At 36.6% G+C, this 23,853-nt stretch overlaps 1 protein-coding gene across 1 annotated transcript; it reads left to right on the top strand.

Annotated features, from left to right (window-relative positions):
- The first annotated feature begins 639 nt into the window (after positions 1–639).
- On the top strand, positions 640–23,692 carry DIPK2A (divergent protein kinase domain 2A). Its single transcript, XM_059163847.1, has 3 exons — positions 640–1,573; positions 16,071–16,374; positions 20,853–23,692. Exons 1-3 carry the CDS (start codon positions 917–919, stop codon positions 21,182–21,184), a joined length of 1,293 nt encoding a protein of 430 aa, XP_059019830.1. The 5' UTR covers positions 640–916; the 3' UTR covers positions 21,185–23,692.
- The last annotated feature ends 161 nt before the right edge of the window (positions 23,693–23,853 follow it).

The raw sequence follows: 23,853 nt of genomic DNA, 5'->3' as shown, positions 1-23,853 counted from the left end.
GCACGTTGCCCCACCCCCCTCCTTCCCAGGCGAGAGCAGTTGTGGGTGGAGGACTGGTAATTCCGCAATTCATTTTTTACTCCCGCTTACAGGAGCGTTTCCATGATAGCAAAAGAGAGGCCCCAGTAAAACTCAACAATCATAAAAGATTTACTGTTAACTGAAAGTCGTTTCGCTACCACATCTCGCCAGCTTATCCCTCCCCGAAGAGCTCGAGCTCCGCCCCCGCCAAGCCGGCCCCGAAAGCCACCCCCGCGGGCTCGCGCTTACGCTTTCCGGGCGGCGCGCGACGCGCTCGCTCCGCCCCGCGAGCCCCGCCCCCTGGCCCCCGCTCCCTCTCTCTGGAGAGCCAGCGCGTACGAATCGGGGCGTGAGGCGTCAGGGACGCGCGGGCACCTCATCCTTCCCACCTTCCTACACTGTTGCTACTTTTCGGTGTGAGCTATTCCAGCTTCTCTTCCCCTTCCGTGAGTCCCTCTTTCTCTCTCCTCAGAGACCCCGCTCGCCCCACAGGCGGTCGCCGCCGCAGCTCTCGCGCCCCCTGCGAGCAGTGCGCGTGCGCGCGCGCGGACGCGCGGCCGTCGGGTCCCCGCGCTTCCCCCCTCCCTCCCGCTCCTCTATAACTTGGTTGGCGTGCAGCAGGCGCCGCCGGAGTCGGAGGGCGGGGAGCTCGGAGGAGGGAGCTCGAGAGTTGTGAAGACTAGTGACTGGGAGAAGTCGCAGCCTGCTTTGGTCGGCTCCTTCCCGCTCCCCGTCTTTCTCTCTTACACACCTACTCCGCCTCCCGCCCCAGCCCACGACCTCGCTCCTTCTCTCGCCCGGGGACCCCTGCCGGTCTCTCTCCAGGTTTCGGCGCGGCGGGGGCGCCCACGGGTGCCCTCGCCCTCCGGGTGCGTGTGGACGGGCGGCGGGCGGGATGTGGCGCCTGGTGCCCCCGAAGCTGGGCCGCCTGTCCCGCTCGCTGAAGCTGGCGGCGCTGGGCAGCCTGTTGGTGCTGATGGTGCTGCACTCGCCGTCGCTGCTCGCCTCCTGGCAGCGCAACGAACTGGCCGACCGGCGCTTCCTGCAGCTCAATAAGTGCCCGGCGTGCTTCGGCACGAGCTGGTGCCGCCGCTTCCTCAACGGACAGGTGGTGTTCGAGGCGTGGGGCCGCTTGCGCCTGCTGGACTTCCTCAACGTGAAGAACGTCTACTTCGCGCAGTACGGCGAGCCCCGCGAGGGCGGCCGCCGCCGAGTGGTGCTCAAGCGCCTCGGCTCGCAGCGCGAGCTGGCGCAGCTCGACCAGAGCATCTGCAAACGGGCCACCGGCCGACCTCGCTGCGACCTGCTCCAGGCCATGCCCCGCACCGAGTTCGCGCGCCTCAACGGCGACGTGCGGCTGCTCACGCCCGAGGCGGTGGAGGGCTGGTCGGACCTGGTGCACTGCCCCTCGCAGCGCCTGCTCGATCGCCTGGTGCGCCGCTACGCCGAGACCAAGGACTCGGGCAGCTTCCTGCTGCGCAATCTCAAGGACTCGGAGCGCATGCAACTGCTGCTGACCCTGGCCTTCAACCCCGAGCCGCTGGTGCTACAGGTAGGCGCGGAGCCCAGGAAGGGGGTGGGGGGTGGGGTCCTACCGGGAAGGGCCGCGTGGGGTAACCGCAGTCGGAGAAGTGGCTCAGCCGGCGCTCGTTGCTGGGTTTGGACCGACCCGGCTGGGCCAGCCTGCGGGCGTGGGAAGGGGGCGGCACGGGGGGACCTTTGGGCGCTGTGTCGGATCGGGGAGGGCGACCCGGAGCGAGGAGAGTCCGTTCTTGGCAGCTAGACGCGGGCGCATCTCGGATTCGACTGCGGGTCCTTTAACAGCAGAGGGAGCGCGTCTGTACGTTCCTAAAATGTCTCTCCAGTGAGTTTCCTTGGGTTCTTCTCCCTGCCTTTCTTCTTTTATCCACCGGGGTTTGCACTTCCACAGTGCGGTCTGTTCACGAGCCCTTGGATGTTTAATTCTTTTCAAGTGTTTCTATACTGCATTCGCTGTCCCCTTTGGTACTCTTCGTGCCCGGCCTAACTTCGGCCCCAAAGTCTTAGTTTTATCCTTTAGCTAAGTTTTCTGACGGGTCATTGGGACAGTTAATTTGGGGACGAGCTGGGGAATTGAGGCTGTGGTCAGCATAATCCATTGAGCCGCGCTTTGAGTGGGATTAGGAAGAGGAAAAAGTAAGGCACCGTTGGACTTGGGGCTGGAAGGATTTGAGGCCAACACGGACATTTTCATCCTGATTCTGTGACCTGCTGTATTCATCTAGTAATTTGGCTGCAGGAAGAAGATGAAATGTTCAGCCAGGGTGAGAAATAGGGGAAGGAGATTCTTCTCCTTATTGGCTCTCTCCTGACTTTATTTTGAAAACAAACACACCTTTTCGGGGAGTAGGTTGGCGTCTTTTTAGTGATGACAGCAAAAAAAAAAAAAAAAAAAAAAAGGAAAACCCAAAACACTGTTGACCTTTGGAGTAGTTACTGAGTTTCTGCACATTCCCACCCGGCTTTAGTGTGTTGTCCTTGGGTAGTGGTTACAGCTGTGGGGTGGTGACCCTTCCTGTAACTGCAGGAAAGTTACCTTGCTCCTCTCCCATACCAGCTTTGCTGTTTATCAAATACAAGGCGGGGGGAATCACTTAAAATTAATAACTAACTTTGGTATATTTCATGCTTTTTCTGTGCTCCTGAGAATGTTACTAGTGGGGGGTGTGGTTGTACAGAATTCTTGGTTGTTTTTTTTTTAATCTGAAGTGCATGAATAGGAATGTACGGTATTCATTTATATTGCTTTCTTTTCTCAAGTTGTTCGCTGCCCAACTTAGCTAAGAGAAACCAGCTTTGTTTCATTAGTTCAGCCAGATAATTTTAACACAAAATAAATACTTTGCCTCAAAACTTTAGTGTAGGGTCTTAGTAAATCTTAAACTATTATTGGTTGTACCTAAGGGGTTACATTTAAAGTACAGATTGTATATTAAATACTGCTCTCTTTAACAGTGAATGGTGTGTAAAACTGGTTAAACTTCCTTCTAAGAAATTATTTTATTAAGTGGTTTCAATAAAACTAGCCAGTCTATAAAGCTTAAGTCCATATTTGTGATATACATTTGACTGGAAACTTTTTTTTTCCATTTAAACTGTCTTTTATCTTTGAGAAGTAGATGTTTATATTAGAAAGGTTGGTCCCTGTAGAAGGCTTTAGCAGTGTATTTGCAGATAACCTGTCAAATTCTCTGGGACCCAAAAATTTGGTAAGGAGCTATCTGAGTAGTAGTACACATTTTCTGCACTTGTAATAGTGGGTACCAATTGAAAGATTTTTATCAGGTGATTATGAGTATTGGTATATTAGAAACAATAGGACTAATATTTTAAGATTAAAAATCCAGTCCTTTATAAAGCTGTCTTGGCATTTGATTTGCACTAAGGAAAATTTGCCTTATTTGGGAAGCTTTTATGTTAAATTTTTGAAGTTTGAAATTGTTTTCACATTTTCAATTTACTTTGTAGTCGAGATAGGCAAGTGAGCTCATATCTCCTTTTCTGATTAACTCTTCCCTCAAACTTCCTCTTTCTGTTTTCATCTTTAGTGATAAACAACTTAAAAAAATTAGTTATATCCTTGTTATTTAAACTTAGTGACACCATTACTCTGAGTGGGTGATAGATGGGTTATAGGATAAGAGTTTGTTTTTAATATGTGAGGAAATATATGTTAACCTGGTTAATTTTGGCTTTTGTATATTGCATTTGAAATTTAGGCAACCCCTTTCTATAACTAGTAAGTGGGGTCTTTAATACCAGTCAGTCATATTGGTATGTTTAATTTTTTACATGATGAACAAGCAAGTTGAGTAAGACTTATTTTTAAATAAATTTTCACAGAGCTGGTACTTTGTTTATAGAACCTCTTCATCTATGGGGAAATATTAGTGAGTTAAGTATGATCAATGCACTTGAGGTTTGATGGTGGCGTAAAACCACTAAAGTTAAAGGAATCTTGAAATTCTGTGATAAGGTGCAGATTGTTACAAAGTCAAATCACCATGTTTGTTACTTCTGCTAACTAGATAAATGAGTTCAAGTTTAATATTTATATGGGTTTCTGTAAAACTAATAGCTATTTAAGGTACTATGCTGTATTAATAATGATAGAAAACCTCACTTATATTTGCCTGTTTGTGCATTTTTGTTCACGTACCTTAAAAAATACGCTTAAAGATCAAGCCTGTGTTTTACAGCTCAAAGAGGAACGCAGCATTTTTTTGTTTCCAGGAGAGGGAGCTACTTATTGAATTTTTGGACAGTTGGTGACAAATTGGATTTTTCTTATATTGATTGTCCAAAAATTAACTACTTTGGGGGGGAAAAAAGTCTTTTGTACTGACTTCATCAAAGTATTCTCAACAAAAGTTCCAGTGTGGTAAACATGCTTCCAAAATAAATACTTAAAAATCTCTTGATGGATACTAAAGAAAGAACTGAAAATGTATATAAATTTTGCCTGTTAAATTTGCCTCTTCTGATTTCAAGAAACAATAAGCAATTGAATTTTCTATTATGCCTTGAAAGAAGACATGGAAGATACTAAGTGTCTGTAAGATCTATTATACACATACCTTATCTATGTAAGGCTATGTAGATTTTAATATGGTCTTAGCCATTATGAAATGGTATGAAAGTACAACTCTTATAATATTAGTTTTGCTAGCTTACAGCAGCTTATCTAGTTCAAAGAAAAGTTGTTTGGCCATAGAATTATCATCTTCTAAAAAAAATTTTATAAACATCAAGCAAGATAATGCTAGAACCTTTTTTCCTACACTGATACTTTTTTTCTTCACAGTTTTACTTCACCAAGAAGTTATGTTTTAATTATAAGTATACCAATAATCCTGTGAAGAAAATTGGAGAGAGGGACTTTGTTGATTTTTTATTGTGTATAGCATTCTTGGAATACTGGAAAATCAAGGAATTGAAGTGTTTTGACAAGATGTCAAGGTTATTGGTAAATTTTCTGCCAATATTGTAGTTACCTGTTCTCGAATTTATAAAAGTTGTGTGTGTGTTAGAGAAAAATACTGTCTGAGTTTGCTGAAGCCCAAACTATCTCTGACTTGATGACCTAGAGATAATGACGATGGTCTTATTTATAGAAACAAAGCTCTTACTTGTTTAAGATGGAGGAATTGGGATTTGTTTCATTACATTTATAGAACTTTATCTTAAATTTTCTGAATCATGGTTTTAATAGGAATACCTTGATTTATCAGCATGTAACTGTCATTTATGCTATAGATTTTAGCTTTTATTTCAATTTTTATAAATGACATAGTACATGCAAACCAAATTATATAGTGCCAAATCCCTGTTAAGGAAGCACTCAATGTTAGACATTAAATAAGGTAAAAGTAACTTTAACCATCAGCTAGTTAATCAGCTGTTTTGAAGCTTATATGGATCATCTTAAAAATAGTTATGATTCAGAATATGAGCCATACCTTTGGTTACATTGATTTAGTCCATCTCTATATTACATGATGAATTTTTTACAGAAAATGTTGAGTGAATGTTGTTTTGTCCTTAAAAATACTTCCCAAAGGAGAAAATATTTTTAAGGTGCACTGCCCAAGATATGGTTTTTGAAGTATACAAAAGATTATGGCCATTTAGCTGTCTTACTTTGGACAAGATGATGAACTCTTAATGGGACTTACTTATTTATAAAATAAGACTGTTGTATTAGGTCCTTTCCTTTTTAGCCCCCAAATCCTTAGTCTCAAACCCTTGATTTGAGAAATTATTTTTTTCTACTTCTGAGTTTGAGTTTTAAGTGGTGGGTTTAGACTTCGAAAAGGGGATTGGGGGATTTGGTACTTGGTCCCTGCTAGAAGGTATGGGAAGGAGGCCAGGATAGATAACCGTGTTTTCAAGCTTCCCTTCCTCCCAGACTTTTACACACTGAATCAGATTAAAACAAAACGAAAAACCAGAGATTTCCTTTAAAGGAAAAAAACATGGAGCTCCATGTGGCCAAGTATCTTGTGGGGCAGTAGCATTTTGAAAGAATGTTCCAGACTTTATCTCAGGAGTGTCTTTGCAAACAACAGCTTAGGGAGCCACCTACTTCTCTCCCACTGGATGCTACTGTGGTAACTGCATTCCCAGATTTTCAAAGATGGTTCTGAGTAGGTAGTTCTAAGTAGAGCACCTTTTTTTAAAATCTAATTTGTAGCCTTAAATCTAGAGGTTTTAGTGTTTTTCTTTAATCAGAGGTTTTATTGACACTTGAAAATGCTTCATGAAAAAAACAAAAATAATGCTATAATTATGTGTACCTCTCATCCAGAGACTCTTATTTTGGAAAGACTGTAGAAACAGGCAATCACCCTTGGGATAGCACCACTTCCAGATCAGTGGAGCAAAATAATTTTGCCCCACTGGCCTATTTTCTGGATTTATTCATATCTTCTCACCATTATTAATTCTGAAGTCCCTTTTGTACTTTGTCTAATCTACAAGCAATTTTCCTTCATATTTCCACCACGTAGATCATCTCCTCACACATGTTGGTAGGGAATAGAAAGCTTACTTTTGGGGGATTTGCTTTCTAGACTTGGATAATCATTTTCTCAGGATCATCAACTGGTTTTTATTTTCTGTTTTTCTGGTTTATAGTTTCTGGCCTACTTCCTGTATTGCAGTAAACTTCACAGAATGGCTGACATTTTTTCCTGTCTTCACTTTTTATTCATTATGCATATATTGAACTAATATGACCTTAGAATATAGGCCCTGCATTTTCCCTACACATACAACTAACTTTAGTAAATAACTGTAAATTATTAGTAAGATGTGGATAGTTATTCATCCTGGTCATAGACCTTGAAAGGTTTTTAATTATGTATCTAACCTTTATCCAATTTGTATGTCTTTATTAAAATAGATTCTTGATAGAAAGTTATCTGAAATAACCTGGAAGCTCTTTGAACCTATAGCTCTGGATTTAGAATCAGAAGAACTGGACTTTATTTATTTGGTAAATGGTCTGTTATAAGGCAATTGGAGTCAAAGGATCTGTCTAGAGAGATAGATAAATAGTGTACTGTATAAGAGGTGGGTATATAAATGAAGAGTTGCAACCAGTATAGTATAATAAGCCCTATTAAAAAATATATATACCTGCATTCTGTCAGATGACTCATTTAGGGAGAGACATGAGTGTATCTTTATAGGTGTGGATACCAAGGAAGATTTCATGCGAATTGAGTTCTAAAGGATAAATAGGATTTTGCCCATGGATGAGGTTAGGGGAGGCAGGTAGAGTGGTGGGGTAGTATCGAGATAGTATTCTGTACTAACTCAAAAGTTGTTGAATGGTCACTTAATGTTTTAGAGCCTTAGTTTCTTAACAAAATAGGAATTATAATAGTTACCTATAACAAGATTGTTTTAAAGAGTAAAGGAGACATTCCAATAATATACACAAAATGTCTTTGTTTTTTTAACTTTGCAAATTAATTTATTTCATTTTTAGTTGTACTTGAAAAGTTGTTCAGTACATTAAGTTGACATCTATCTTAGAAATATATACATTTTGGGGCACCCAGATGGCTCAGTCGTTAAGTGTCCACCTTTGGCTCGGATCCTGATCCCAGGGTCCTGGGATTGAGCCCCTCATCAGGCTCACTGCTCAGCAGGAAGCCTGCTTCTCCATCTCCCACTGCCCCTGCTTATGTTCCCTTTCTCACTGTGTCTCTTTGTCAAATAAATAAATAAAACCTTAAATAAATAAATACACACACACACATTTTATTCTTTCTATAACAAACCTTCAAATAGATAATTAAAAGGGTTAAGGATTTGTCCCATATGAAGTACTTTGAATAGAAAGAATATTGTAGGCAATATTAATCAATATTTTAATTTTTTCTAAGTTATTATAGTTCAATAATTGTAATTAGTACAGTAACAAGTGATAATTTTTTTTAAAGGGTTAATTCTGGTCTAATTTCCTAGGCTGAGAATCAGTCTTAAAAGCTAGATCATCTGAGGTAGGTGTGATGCTTCAGGGTCTCCTTCATATTTTGACTTTCCAGTGCACATTTGGAGTTTTAACTATGAAGTGAAAAGTTCTGGCAAGAATTGTGTGACATTGCTCAGTAGTTCCAGGAACTGATCTGTGTACCTGTAGGATACTGTGAAGATGGCAGGCCAGGGTAGTTTGTGCAGACTTTGTGTTGTCAGACACTAGGTGAGGACAGCAAACAAAAAACAAGGTAATTTCAGATTTTACATACTATAAAAATAATACAGCAGACTCCTGTGATGGAGACTTGGTTTGGGGATAGAATACTCTAATTTCGGTGGTCAGGAAGAGTCCCATTTCAGCCGAAGTATAAATGATGGGAGATATAGCTAGTGGTGCAAGGATCAGAGGGCACAGTGTTTTTGGACAAGAAATAAGGCAAATCCAGAGGAGCAAGGGAGCATGGGAGTAGGGAAGCCTGGTAGAATAGAAGATCATAGAGGTAGACAAGGGTCATATCCTGTATAGCTTTGTAACCATGCATAATGAGTTTTAGGATTTTTTTTTTTTTTTTTTTTTTTTTTTTAATTTCAGGGCAGTTTGAAACAATGGAGGTGTTTTCAGTAGGGCTTGATTTGGGAGAAGCATTGTAAGGGGTAAGAGAGAAATCTGAAAAGCTTTTGCACAAGACTGTGGGAGAGAATGGTGGTTTGGATTAAGATGGTTGCGATGAACATTATAAAAAATGGACAGAACCAGTATATTTTGGAAAAATAGTTGACAAGACTTGCTGATGGGTAAAGGTATGATGGAAAGGGAAAAATAAAGGATATATCCTGGGGTTTTAGTCTGAGACACTACTAAATAATTCCTTATCATAATGTGCAAGCCCAGAGAAGGAATGGCTTTGGGGTAGGGGGACCAAAAGTTTTTGTTTGTCTGTAGTGAATTTAAGGCAACAACAGGAATACAAATTTAAAACTAGGCCTCGGGTTTAACACATACAGTGTGCTACTAGAGGATAGTTTGGTCTTTTTCAAAAGGGTGATGTTAATTCAGTTTATGTTTTATTAAAGGAACCAGGGGAGTAAGTTCGTACTTACTATTCTACTTGTCAGACCTTAAAGAAATAAAGTCTTGACTGAAGAAAGCGAAGTAGTGTTTTTGGGTTATTGGGTCCTGAAGAAGCTTATTATATCCTTTTTCTTTATTTGAAATTTTATTTCAATTTTTCTTCCAACATTATTGGAAGAAAATAAGTATGAGTGTATGAGTATGGTGTTTTAGATTTGTATTTCAACTTAGAAATGTGGATCACACTTGCAGATGTAACTATAGGTAAGAAAGCATCATTTGAGATAGGTAAATTTATGCATATTTAAAACTTGTAGCCAAGTGATGGGGGAGGGGAGTGCATTGCTTAAACTATTTATTCTAAAAGATTATTGTTTTCTATCAAACTTATGTAGATTTTTTGTTGTTGCATCTTGACATTAGTTTCCAATTTTAGAAACAGCTGTTGGACATATTCAGTGAAATAGCATAACCTTGCTATTTTCAAGGAATTGCTTAACATATTTGGAATTCTAGGTGGGTGGAAAATGGCATTCAGGAAATTATTTAATGAAATAAATGGAACATAACCTGCAACTTAGAAATCTTGAGATTATTAAGATTCTACAGTATTTACAATGGATTTTGGCCACTATTTAGCAGTATACATTAAGAAGCTAAAGTCTTAGAGAAATTTTAGCAAAAATTAGGTAACCATTAAATCATCCCAGTAATTTTACTATATCCCCCCTCCAGACAGTTCACAAAACTGTGAACACATTAGTCTGTCACCAGTACAGTTGACTAATCTCTGTGAACAGCTGTTATAACATGCGTTACTACAATGGGATTTTGTTCACATTTGTGCTTTTAAAAATAATTTTAAAGTTAAATTGAACTTTTAAGCATTTTCTTGTCTTTTGATAACATTAACTTTTGATAAGTATTCTCAAGTTTAAATTCCTGTGTGTTCAGAAATGCCAGTTCTTTAGAAAACCTATAACCAGATTTTAAATTGTGTGTTTTGATTATTAATAAATTAATGGAATATTGTTAGTAAATGACTGTAAAATATTTCTTGCATTAAACGAAGTATATGATCTTTTTTAAAAAAAGATTTTATTTATTTATTTGAGAGAGCGAGCACATGAGAGGGGAGAGGGTCAGAGGGAGAAGCTGACTCCCTGCTGAGCAAGGAGTCCAATGGGGGACTCTGTCCCAGGACTCTGGGATCGTGACCTGAGCTAAAAGCAGTCGCTTAACCAACTGAGCCACCCAGGCACCTGATCTTTTATTGTTTTTAAGACTTATTTATTTGAGAGAGAGAGAGAGAGAAGCATGCAAAAGGGCAGAAGTGAGCATGGAGTAGGGAAGCAGAGAGAGAGTCCTAAGCAGACTCTGTGCATGAAGCCCAACACAGGGCTCCATCTCACAATCTTGGGATCTCCACCTGAGCCAAAACCAAGAGTTGGGACACAACACTCTGTTGTGCCTATCAGGTGCCCCAGTCTTTTAAACGTAATATACAAACCCTACTGTTGGTCATGTAAGGAGGAAAAACAAAAGAGTAAATCACAAGTTCTAGAGTTGACCTTACTTGAATCTGTCAGTTTTACTCATACATTGTATGTCTTTTTAAAAAACTGTGTTCTGACATAATATAATAAAATGACCTTATTAATCTGGTAAGACAGTGGTTAGTGATCAAAGGATATTGAGGTATTATAAAAGCTTGTGGTTCTTTTTAAAGAATAACATTATGTATTACAAGATATTTGTTAATTCCAGTATGTACAATGTTTCTGAATGTTAAGGCTTTGTTTTTTTTTTAATTGTTTTGGGTTTTTTGTTTGTTTTGTTTGTTTGTTTTGTTTTGCTTTTCCAGAGCATTTAGGCCATGTTGAGGACTTTGTTTTTGTTTTATTCTGTAAGTCCCAGCATGATTTGGTCCCTGCTTCTCTTTACAGACTCTGTTACCTCAAGCCATTTCCTCCTCATTCATTTTTGTAAAGCTGCTTTTGGCCTTTTCTTCAGTACTGAGAAAACTGTTTCTGACTTCTGTGGCCTGGAACATTTTTACGCCCCCTCCCCAGTCTGTCTAATATTACACCCATCTTTTTTATCTCAGCCTAAGTAGCACTTCCTTAGAGAGGCTGACCTTTACCACACAATCTGAAATATGTCCCTACTTCTCTTTCTCAGCATACTCTACTTCATAATTTGTAACAAATTATGTAATTTATGATTTTTGTATATTTAATAATCATTCTCCCAACTCAGGTTGAAAATGCTTCCTGAGAATAGGGAGTGTTTTATTTACAGCTGTTTACTTAGTATTTCATGATGTTGTTACGCTAGATCTAGAACTTTTTAATATAAAATTCGTATTCTCTTCATTCCATAGTGACTCTCTCACTTTCTAACTACTACTTTAGTAGTAGTCAGTGAAATGTGGGTTAACCTACAATCTCTTATCTGCAATTCCAAATTTAAAAACCTATAGTAAATAGGGTTTATCAAATCAAAAAATATATGAAAACATGAGAGTTATGTGCTTTATCCTATTTGGTACTTAATTAGCTTACATTATTTTCACAGCATAATGTGTCCCAGGTTCTCCATAATAGGAGAATGCAATATATGCACTGTTACCTTTCCAAAATTTAGAAACTTTTGAAACAGGAAGATATTGGATTGAGGGGTTGTACTAGCCTAACTTTACCTCTATCTGTGTGACTTTAGGCAGATCACTTAAACTGTGATAGTAAGATTGCGCTAGGTTTATAACTCACGGACTTCCAACTCTAGAATTCTTAGATTTCACATCCCCATTATAAATCACGTAAACTATTATGATGGTTGGTTTTGATCAGTAAATAGATGATAGAATACTTAAGCTTTTAGAATTTATTTTGTGGTGCTAACTATTATAAATGAAAATAAATTACAATGCTGAGTTTATGTATGTACAAGTTACCAAGTTTTAATTTCTTTTATTTTTAGTGCTTATGGATGCCCTATACATTTTTCATAGTATTAAGCCTTCTTAAACCTTGGTAGCTAATTTATATATTTCACTGTAAATTAGGAACTATTAGAGGATAGTGATGATGCTTTTCTAATTTGGTGGTTCTTGACTATTTTTGGAATATATTCATTATTTGTGGATGACTTTCAGTAAGTGATATGAAAATAAGTGTAACTCTTGAATATCTGGACTTCTTTTTTAATGGGTTTAAATAGGAAGCATAAAATGTTTTGGTAAGCAGTTCTTTATAAAGTAGTATAAAAAATTCTTTTTAAAGTACTATATCTGCAAAGTACATTTTCTATTTTTTCCTTTGGTTCTTGGATTGTCTTAATGAATATATATGGTGGTACAAATAGTCCAGTTTTACAGAGGAAAAGACTGAAAGCTCTAAGAGGTTTCAGTTTGGCACAGTCACAGTTCATGAGATACAGAGTGATTTCAAGTCCACTATTTACTTGTATATTTTATTGTCTTTTAAATATATGAATTTTATAAAATGTTACATTACCATAAAGAATATAAAATACCTAAATTTTCTAATCTTTAATATCGAGTGTGTACATTTTATGTCAACTTCGTTTTCTCTTAAAATGGAAGGTGACCTTGGTGATTTTGTTTACTTATTTCTGAAACTGACTTTAAGATACTGTGAATGCCTGTAATATTATTATTAGTATTATTGGAGTTTTATGGTATCCAAGAGGTAGCTTGCAGTTTTCTGTTACAAAAGGAAAGAGAGAAAGAGACATAGTGAATTATCTTGGGTTTCATATTCAAAATACTTTTATTTTGTAAATTAACTGAAGGCATATAATATATTTTTTAAATCTTATCAGTTATCCGTGTTTATCTTGATACCTAAATTTCCATTTTTAATTTTTACATTGGTAGGATTAGAGAAGTTTTCTTTGGGTGCTCACCATTTTTTTTTTTTTTTTTAAGTACAGTCCTGGAAAGGGAATACATAATTTTATAAATGTTTTGTACCTTTTGTATAATTTTAAGCTAATAATTTAGTTTTAAAACTTTAGCTATTACACTTTGATGTACATTCAACCTGGTGTAAAGCTCTTAACAAATCATTGGACTATGAATCTCAGCAATAAACTTCTTATTCTAGCTGCCATGGGTTTTGTTTTTGTTTTTGTTTTGGGGGGTTTTTTTGCTCTGTTGAGTTTAATAATCAGAAAGTAAGAAATTGTGTTTCTCATTGTGTGATTACTTAACAAATCCAGGCTGTAACCTCTTAAAAGTTTTGTCTGTTACACTCTGCTTGACCATTGTAATTTGGTTCTAAGCCAGAATTGTTTTAAATAAAAATTATGTTTTGGCTTCCTTTGAGCATTTTCTTTGTCCTATAGTGTTTTCAATAGAATTCTCTTCTCATTAATAAAATCTGACTATTTTGATTATACCCTGAAAAATTCTTGTCATCTGAGTTAGTGGTGTGGATTCATTTGTTAAAGTTCTTCCAAAAGATTAGGTAGCAAGCTATATGAAAGAATTTTAGTGCTCTTCTTAAAATGAGGCATAACAGTATTTCAGCTAACATTGTCAGAAACCACTGTATGAATGTAAAATTGTTCAGTCTGACATTTGTTCATATATTTTATCTTCTTCTATGAGGGACTTGGGTAATGAAGTGTATATTTGACTGTCATTTGCCAGTTGGAAAGGCTCCAAAAACAAGGAGGCATTTGTACATGTGCAGATATTGGCAAGGTTCCCTTTTCTCCTGTTGTCAAAGACCATTTTATTTTCACAAAGATATGTTTGTATCTGTTCTACGGTATGACATGTGAATAATATACCAATAATGTATGGAGGAATTTTTTTGTTTCACTTTTTGTGGGACAAAACTATATAATCTCTTATATTACAATTTTTAGTTCTTTCCCCTTTTTTTCTTTTAATGTCATGGACATTGTACATAAATACTTCTGGGAAACACTTAACTCTTTTGTAATTATTTGTAAATTTTCAAGGTTTGAGGTATTTTACACTTGAAAGAAAAAGTAGAAAACAAGATGGTTAGCAAACAGATTTTTGCAGCTCACATTGGACATGAGCAGTCTCACTTTCCCAGTACCCAGTACTTTTTAAGGTACCTAGTACCTAAAAAATTCTTAGGTATAAGATGAAAAATGGGCTTCCCTCTTCCTTCTTGCTAAAGAATCAGATGTTGCCTTTGAATTAAAATTGAATCAATTCATTTACTAAAGATTCTTACTATCATATCTAAATTTTAATTTATTTAATTAGTGTTTTATCACAAAACTGCAGATATTAAAATTTAAAAGAAATTATATATACAAAGAAACAAATACAGTTACTGTGCTTTAATAGTTATAGTTGAAGCACAAATGAAAATAGATGATTATGGATCAAGTTTAGTTCTAAGAACATTTTGTTTTAAAGTTGATAAACATGTTAATATTAAGGATATTACTGAATTTTTCAATTTTATGAAAGTTCAGGGCAAACTTAATGTTACTTATTTTCATAAGTGGTCCAGGAAGAAGAGCCTTTAGCTCTTTAAATGTATGTAGATTGGGGCGCCTGGGTGGCTCAGTCAGATTAGGCTTCTGCCTTTAGCTCAGGTCATGATCCCAGGGTTCTGGGATGGAGTCCTGCATTGGGCTCTCCACTCAGTGGCAAGTCTGCTTCTGCCTCTCCCTCTGTTGCTTTCGCTCTCTCATTCAAATAAAGTCTTCAAAAAAAAAAAAAATAGTGTGTAGATTGTTCAATTTTTAACAATAGAAGTAATCTGTATTTATATTATGCACTGTTTTGTTCTGTTTCCCCTACAGTGTTTATATAAATATCATCTTGTGATTTTTTTTCCCCCATTTTAAGGAAAGATGCCAGGCTTCCTCTGTACTTCCTCTAGTCATATTATCTTCCCAGAAGTTGTTTAAAACATTACTTCCCATCCTTTTGCACCACAATGCTCATTTTGCCAGGTGGGTGTTTTAGCACTGGAAAGTATCTTAGATAAAGCCTGATTAGGAGAATAAATAATTTTGAAGTTGAGCTAAAGGTGAACAGAAATACAGTGACAGTAGAAAGGGAAGCAAGACTGTCTTGGGACCAAAGGTACAACTTGCAGGTTGTATCAAAAGGACATCAGATTGTGCTTTACTAACCTTTAGTTATAGGTTAAGAAATACTAATGTAGGGGCGCCCGGGTGGCTCAGTCGTTGGGCATCTGCCTTCCACTCAGGTCATGATCCCAGTGTCCTGGGATGGAGTCCCCCCTGCTTGTGTTCCCTCTCTCACTGTGTCTGTCAAACAAATAAATAAATCTTTAAAAAAAAAAAAAAAAAACACTTCTGTAAATTCCTCTCTAAATTGTACCCCCACCTGTTTGTGGACTAGGTAAGGTCTCTATTAAATGCTCTCAAGACTCATACCACTTCCTGGTAACTAACATTTAGATTCAAAGTTATTTGCTTAGTATCTGTCTTCTCTTCTAAAATTTTTATTTTAGAGACTCTTCATTTAGTTCACTCCTAATTGCCAGCACAGCGCAGTGAGTGGTGCCTGGTAAATACTTGCTGGCTAATAGGCCTGCAGTGCTGTTCACTCAAAAGAAAGGATGGTTGACTGTACTTACACCAAGTCAAAAAGAAATTGTAAATACTTACAGGTTTGGTAATAAGGAAGTTGCCTTATGTTTTGTTGATCAGTTTGGTTCTGAAATTTAAGATAAACAGGACTTTCTATTTTAGCTTTATAGTGTAAAGTTATGTATTTAAATTTTTTTCAGGTCCATAGTAATGATATGAATTAGAAATCAAATTATCTCTCTTCAGCTCCTGAATATAACAAGAAATCCAAGCGCATGCCTAGTAATAATCTCTGCTGAGAGGATCTGAGGGGTAGACTTAGGATATCTTCATCACAATCTCTTGTAATATTAGGATAATTCTTTTGTAGAGTTTTCCATCTGATGAAGGTTGGCCATTTGCAAAATATCTTGGAGCTTGTGGAAGAATGGTGGCTGTAAATTATGTTGGAGAAGAACTGTGGAGTTACTTTAATGCACCATGGGAGAAACGAGTTGACCTTGCATGGCAATTAATGGAAATAGCAGAGCAGCTTACAAACAATGACTTTGAATTTGCACTCTACCTCCTGGACGTCAGCTTCGACAATTTTGCAGTTGGTCCTAGAGATGGGAAGGTAATCATTGTGGATGCTGAAAATGTTTTGGTTGCTGACAAAAGGTTAATTAGACAAAGTAAGTATATAACTTAAATTTGCTTCTTCTACACATTTTTTATGTCAAAGTTTACATTTATATGACACAAACCTTTAATTTCTTTCTTAGATGAAAGCCTTGCCCCTTTTTTTTTTTTAATTTGACCAGTATCAGTAAACAGAACCAGTTTATTATATTATTGTACTCTTAATCAGTTTCTACTAGTAAAATATCCTTTGGATCAAATGGACACAGATCTACTCTGTGTGTGTGTATGTGTGTATATGTATGCATGTCTTTTTCTTAACAGTCTGCTACATTCTGTAGTTTAGGAGTGTAATGCAGAATTAAGTTTTTATGTAGTTACAGACTATCAGAGAAACTGTTATGCTCTCAAGGAGGTCTTATTTTTCTGTGGGATCACTTAACACAGTGATGTTCTGTGTTCCATTGTTCTGTGGGGTCCCCATGGTGATTTTCTTTTTCTTTTAACCATTTAGATGATTTCTAACACTGCAAATCCCTAATTTTGATTTGACATTATTACATCTTACCCAAAACTTTACTCTTTATATATTTGTGAGCTTGTCATGGCCAAAGTGGATAGATTGTCTGAAGTATTCTGAAAATTAAATGCTACAGGAATTTTAAAGTGTCAGAGACAAAGTCTATAACTCTATAACTTAATAAAAGAAACTGAAAGGGGGTTGTTCTATGATAAGGGTCTTATATTATTAATCCCCTTTGTTCTTGTCATATGAGCATCTTTTTATGAGCCCAGACCAAAAATGTGTGGCACCTGGGGAATGCAGTGACAGTAACAGCAATTTATTAGGTTCACACTTAGGTTTTGCATGATCTTATATTGATCCTTGGTTTTTCCCAGTACCTTCTGATTCCATACTCACCCAAACTACCTTCTTAATTATTTCTCGACTCACCACGTAGCTCCTTCCAGGGAAGAGACCCTATCCTTTTCTTTTTTAATGTGTAGATCAGTAGTTTTTAGTATACTCACAGAGTTATGCAATTTGCCTAAACTTTTAAAATTTTCATTTCAGTGTTTGTAAAAATAATTTCTGACAGTTTTTTATGTAGACATTCTTGGAATACATGTCACAGTTTTTTATACCAACTAATTCCTAATCTTGGATGACTACAACCACACAAGTATATTCGTACAGTGAGCGTTGCCCCAGTAATACCTTAGCCGTGACCAGTTCTTTTCAAATGTCTCATGGTAGGGTTGTTTAAATATCTACTTTTCAAAATGCTGTATTTATTGACATTCTTTGCTGAACTCTTTATAGTAAATGATCTTTATTTTCTCCTTCACAGGGAAACTGAGGTTTTGCTGTGACAACTCCCTAAGTGTCCTTTTCTTTATTACCTAAACTAGTAAAAACAATACACATTTATTCCTCTATTTCAGACAGAGTAGATCCTTCTCTGAGAACTTATTACATTTATCTTCAACTTCCCACTCCCTTCTTAAAATTCAGTTTAATCCAGTTTCACTTCCGTCCCCATAAATAAATATGTCTAAGACTTTTTCTTTTTTCCCCATGCTTTTCAGTTGTTAAAAGTATTGCTTACTCCGCCTCTTTCTACTCCCTCAGCCTCCATTCATTCCTCTACCCATTAGAACCTGACAGATTTCTGCATTACCATTAGCAACCACCTAATTGCAAAACTTATGAAGTGACTGATTAGTAACAACTTCCTGAAATTCTTGAGTCCTTTGATTTCCTTCTATTCACATAGTTTCTTTCTTAAAACATAAATCTGATCTTACCATTTAGCTTGCTTAAAGTTTTTGATGAATTCCCATTGTTCTTTAAGTAAAACTCAAATTCATGTTTACGTACTATCAATACCACAAAAACAAGCAATCTTACTAAAAATGAGCAGAGAACTGAAGAAACATTTATCGAAAGAACACATACAGCTGGCCAACAGGCACATGAAAAGATGTTTAACATCACTAGTCATCAGGGAAATGCAGATCAAAACCAGAGTGAGAGAATACTTCACACTAGTCAGAATGGCTGGTATCAAAAAGCTAAGTAACAAACATTTCCAAAGATGTGGAGAAAAGGGAACCATCATGCACTATTGGTGGAAATGTAAATTGGTGCAGCCACTGTGGAAAATAGTGTGGAGGTTCCTCAAAAAATTAAAAATAGAAATACCACATGATCCAGTAATTCCACTATTGGGTATTTATTCAAAGAAAACAAAAACATTAATTTGAAAAGATATATGAACCCCTATGTTTGCTCTAGCATTATTTACAATAGCCAAGACATGGAAGCAACTCAAGGTGAAAGCACAAAAGAGGAAGTGATGTGTATATATTTATGTACATATACACAGTGGAAGTTTAGCCATAAAAAAGGATGAGATCTTGCCATTTGCAACAACATGGATGGACCTAGAAGGCATTATGCCAAATGAAGTAAGTCAGGAAGAGAAAGGTAAATACCATGATTTCACTTATTTGGAACATATTTTAAAAAAAAAGAAGAAGAAAAGAAAAGAAAAAACAAAGTCTCTTAAATACAGAGAACAAATTGATGGTTGCCAGAGGGGAGATGGGCAAAATAGATAAAGATAGATGCAAGATAGATACAAGATTAAGAGATACAAACTTACAGTTATTAAATAAATCGGAAAGATGAAAAGTATAGCATGAGGAGTATAGTCAAGAATGTATGGTGACAGTTGGTGACCACATATCGTGGTGAGCATTGAATAATGTATAGAATTGTCAATCAATATGTTGTATATATGAAACTAATATAATGTTGTATGTTAATTATACTTCAATTTAAAAGCAAGAGCTTAAGGTGAACCAATTTTTAAAAAATTTTATAACATTTGAATGTGAATTTCAAGCAGAAGTAGAGTAAGTTATGTTCTTTATGTACAAAATAAACATTAAAGAGAAAGAAAAGAAAAGAAAGGAGGAAAAAGAGGAGGAAGGAAGACCTTCTTAATCAGGGCCTAAGGAAAGGAAAGGAAAAAAGAAAGGAATAAAGGAAGAAAAAGGAAGGAAGAAAGGAATGAAGGAAGGAAAAGAAAGAAAGCGTTCTTAATCAGGGCCTAAAATGCTTGAATTTTAATATCCCTCTGTCTACTTCCCTTGATACTTCAGCTACAATGGCCTTTTGGTTTTCTAAATGAACTTTTTTGCTTCTGGGCTTTTCCATATGCTCTACCTAAAGTGCCTCATCTGTCTTCCATATTCATCTAGGTACCTGTCCTTTGAACCTTAGCTTAAAAGTTACACTTGACCACTGTAACTGATGGAAGGGAAAGCTGTTTATTTCAGAAACCTTTCTACTGTTAAAAATGTGTTTTCTTTGTAGCATTTTCCACTACTTATGATAATGTTTATTTATTTAATATCTATTTCATGTACTTGATAGTAAGCCAGTGAGGGCAGGAATCATCTTATTAATTATTTTTTTTACCTAGTATATACCCTTTATTGTCATAGAGTAGGCATTCAAATTATTATTTGCTGAATGAATGAGCTTTTTCACTAGCCTCTCCTCTGCTAACCCCTTAAGTTCCAAGGTTCCATCTTGTCTTCACATCTTTCCTTTGCTTTCAACATGCTTTCCAATATAATTCAGCTCTTTTCTTGGCTCCATCAAGCACTTGTATATTGATGTGTTTTAAATACGTGTACTGTAGCTGTGACTTTAAAGCCCTAAGTTTCAAGTCTGTTTCTAGTTGCATGTGATATGCTCACCCGAATGCCTGGTAATTACTTTATATTTACTCTATATATAAAATGTTAATAATATTATGTAAATAATATCTACCTTGTCATCCAATTAGAACCTCAAACTTTCCTCAAAATTAAACTCCTGTGTTTCTGCAATTTGGCTTTTTTTTTTTTTTTTTTTCTGGACCATTAGTTACTATCCTCATCTTAGTCACTCCAGTCTTCAGTGCCAGTTATCTTTCTATAAAAGAAGTCGTCTTCATGACCACACAAGTTCCAAGCTATTTCTCTGGCCTCATTTGTACCTTCTGCCCAGGTAGCTTTCTCACACTTCAGCCTCCGTGATCTTATTGTCCCCTGAATTAGCTGGAACAAGCCCTTAAATCCATGCCTTTGCACATTTTATACTGGGCCTAGCATACTGTTTTCCCACATTTCTTTGCACACTTGCTTATTATTTAAGACCTAAAACATATGTTTCTATGCAGCTTTCTATAGCCCCAGGCAAAAGTACTGCTTCCTCTGTACTCTTGTAGCATTGAGTCTTCTGTATGGCACTTTCTCTTTGTGATGGAAAGTTTCCATCCTCTAGGACCTTTAGGCCTGGCCTTGGTGAACTCCCACTGAATGTTTATATATAAATTAATAAATTTCAGTGTTTAAAATTATATAATTTTAGGAACAAATACTACTGTGTTGATTAGTAAATTTTATATTTTGGGAAGGAATGAGAGCTTTTTTAAAATGTATTTTTCTCTTTCTGCTTTTCCCCCTTTTACAGATAAACCTGAAAATTGGGATGTATGGTATGAAAGCAAATTTGATGACTGTGATAAGGAGGCTTGCTTATCATTTTCAAAAGAAATTCTTTGTGCTCGTGCAACTGTGGACCACAATTACTATGCTGTTTGTCAGAACCTCTTATCCAGACATGCCACCTGGCGTGGCACTTCTGGAGGACTTCTTCATGACCCACCAAGTGAAATTGCCAAAGACGGCCGACTAGAGGCCTTGCTGGACGAGTGTGCCAACCCAAAGAAGCGCTATGGAAGATTCCAGGCTGCAAAAGAACTGCGTGAATACCTAGCACAATTAAGTAACAATGCGAGGTAGTCTATGGCGAATTTTTTCTTTTCTCCGTTTAAATAGCACTGGCTAAAACTAAACCACCAAAAACTATCTGGAAAAATGAAATTTGGAAGTAATACATTCAGAAGATGATAAACTTGCACTGATATATCTTATGTTAACATCAAAATGAGACATTACTTCAAAAATCTCGTGACGCTTCTGCAAATAAGTTTGTTCTTAGACTTTGGAGACTTAAGCTATCATCATTGACTGCTTCGCTCCCCTGAATGCCTGAGTGGATTGATGAATATTGTGAAGCTATTGGAAATGAGTCTGATAGTTGCATTGGCTTGTGTATCAAAGGGTACTTGGTATTTGACTTAATTTGCATTACTATCATGATTTTGTGAATCTCTTGCATTTACTTTGAATGTTAAGTTAGATTGGCCTGTTTTATAGGCCACTTTTTCCTTCTGATATAGAGGTGTTTTTTTTTTTTTCCCTCATTTTTATGTTTTTTTTTTTATTAAACTTTACACATTCAGGTTATTCTATGTGTTTATTTAAAGTTCAACTAGTTTCTGTTCAGTGCTATGCGGTACACATTTACTATTAGGGCAAGATTCCCAGGTTTACTGTATTTTCAGAGAGCTGAATATTTTATTATGTAAATACTTTTCTTTCCACTTTCTGTGGTTTCACCATTGCATGAAATCATTCAAGGTTATTTAACAGTTACGTCCCTCTATGCCTATAATTACAAGTGTACACTAAACACAAAGTTTGGCATATGTTGCAAAATGTCATCTTGTCCTTTTAAAGGCTTTAAGAAGAGTATACAAGCAATCTACACCTTTTGTTAATGTTGATTGAAGAAAAAAGAAACAACAACACAGTATTTTTAAATGCTAACTAGTCCAAGATAGTAATGCATATGCCAAAGAAATGTTAGATCTGGTGTCATGGTTAGATTTTTAAAGTTCTTATTATCACACTTGCAGTACTAGAACTCTGTCATTATTAAATTCAGATCTAACTGGTTATTCTCTATGTTGCAAAGAGGTAAGCTGCTTCAGGCATATGTGACTTCAAGATATCCTACCTTATAGTCATTGGTAGTTTTGCAGAAATTAACATGTTATAGTCATCATGAGTTTAATTGGGCATCATAACTTTTTATTTATCGATGGACTAGTTACTTTTATCGAAAAGCATAGTTTAGCCAGTCTGCCCAACTTGGTATTCATTACCCCAAATTTAAGTATGTGGATAAAAATTAACAAACATGTGAAATTTGTGGGCTATTTTTAAAAGTTAGAATATATAAATTAACTATCACTAACATAGGTGATACTTTTTTTTTTGGTCGCTTTAGCTTACAGCAAAGTTTGGTGTAGTGCGTAATTATTTCTTTCTAGGTGGACCTTATTCTAAATCAGAAATTGATTAAAATATGCACACCAAAGCCAGGTTTTTCTTTTTCTTTTCATTCATTCAGCAACTATTTATTGAGCATCAGCTCTGTGCCAGGCACATTACTAGCTGCTACACACTGTCTAAAGGTGACATGGTTAAGTAACTTTACAATGATTATCAAATACTTTAATGTAGGTATTTCTTAAGTTGAGATAGCATTGAGTTAGGATGGTGCATTCATGTTATTTTACTCTTGTGATAGAAATTCTACTTGTACCATCTATAACTGGGTTGCTACAAAAAAGCATGATGAAATCAATAATGTTAACCCCAGTATAAAAAACTGGGAGAAGGGTAAGTTCTCTCCATTATAAAATAGATTGCATTATGTTAATTTTTATACATCCGTACCTTACAGATATCAACTAGCCCTCAAACATTTAAGTGCTAGAAGTTTCACAAAGCTGACTTTTTACAACTTCAGAAAACTTTTGAGGGGAGCAGGTAAAATTATGTCAAACGTTCACTGCTTAGAACTTCAAATAAAATACACATTTTCAAAACAGAGCACCTTTTATATTTGATAAGTGTTCATTACAAACTTTAGAATGCCAGTCACAGAGGGTTGTCTTTATGTGGGTTGGCAAACATTTATCTTACTTTGGAAAAGCAATTGTGATTGTAGAACAGGAAGTGAGAAAACACTGCCAGCAGTGACTGCTACTGGAGGTAGTTGTTACAACTACCATTTCCCCCATGAGATTATGTGGAATTTCTTTTATCTTTGGAAAAAGTTGAGAAGATAGTAAAAGAATTAGGAATTTTAAATTACAGGGAAAAATATGTATGTGAAAAGCAATAAATATTTTGTTCACTTTGCTATCAAGATGTTCACTATCAGATATTTATTATACAGCAGCAATTTATATTTTTAATCATTGCCCATTAATAGACACAGTAAAATATTTTTGAATCAGACATTTGGGGTTTGTATGTGCATTAAAATTGTCTTTTGTACTGTAAGTTACTGTTTAATTTGAATATTTTATCAGAACTGTCTCCCTGTGCCTTTATAATATAAAGTTGTTTCTACAACTTTTAATGATCTTAATAAAGAATACTTTAAGAACCACACTTTTCAGACTCTCTTAACTTCAGATATCTAAAATTTTTTTTAATGGAAAGTGAGGTTGTGTCAATAAGTTTTTTTTTTTTTCCTCTTGCATGTATTTTGATACTGTTTTCAGAAACTATCTGGTGGGTTGTGTGCTAGACTTAAAGTTTGTGTGTTTTCT

This window comes from Mustela lutreola, chromosome 2 (genome assembly GCF_030435805.1).
Source record: "Mustela lutreola isolate mMusLut2 chromosome 2, mMusLut2.pri, whole genome shotgun sequence".
NCBI lineage: Eukaryota > Metazoa > Chordata > Mammalia > Carnivora > Mustelidae > Mustela > Mustela lutreola.
The sequence above is the reverse complement of the archived record's forward strand: the minus strand, read 5'-3'. Positions and strand labels throughout refer to the sequence as shown.

Bases quoted from the DNA above. Each gene is read 5' to 3' on its own strand.
- DIPK2A (XM_059163847.1), top strand. From the start codon at position 917: ATGTGGCGCCTGGTGCCCCCGAAGCTGGGCCGCCTGTCCCGCTCGCTG. The intron at 1,574-16,070 runs GTAGGCGCGGAG...ATTCTTTTGTAG, and splicing joins CCGAGCCGCTGGTGCTACAG to AGTTTTCCATCTGATGAAGG. The intron at 16,375-20,852 runs GTAAGTATATAA...CCCCTTTTACAG, and splicing joins CAAAAGGTTAATTAGACAAA to ATAAACCTGAAAATTGGGAT.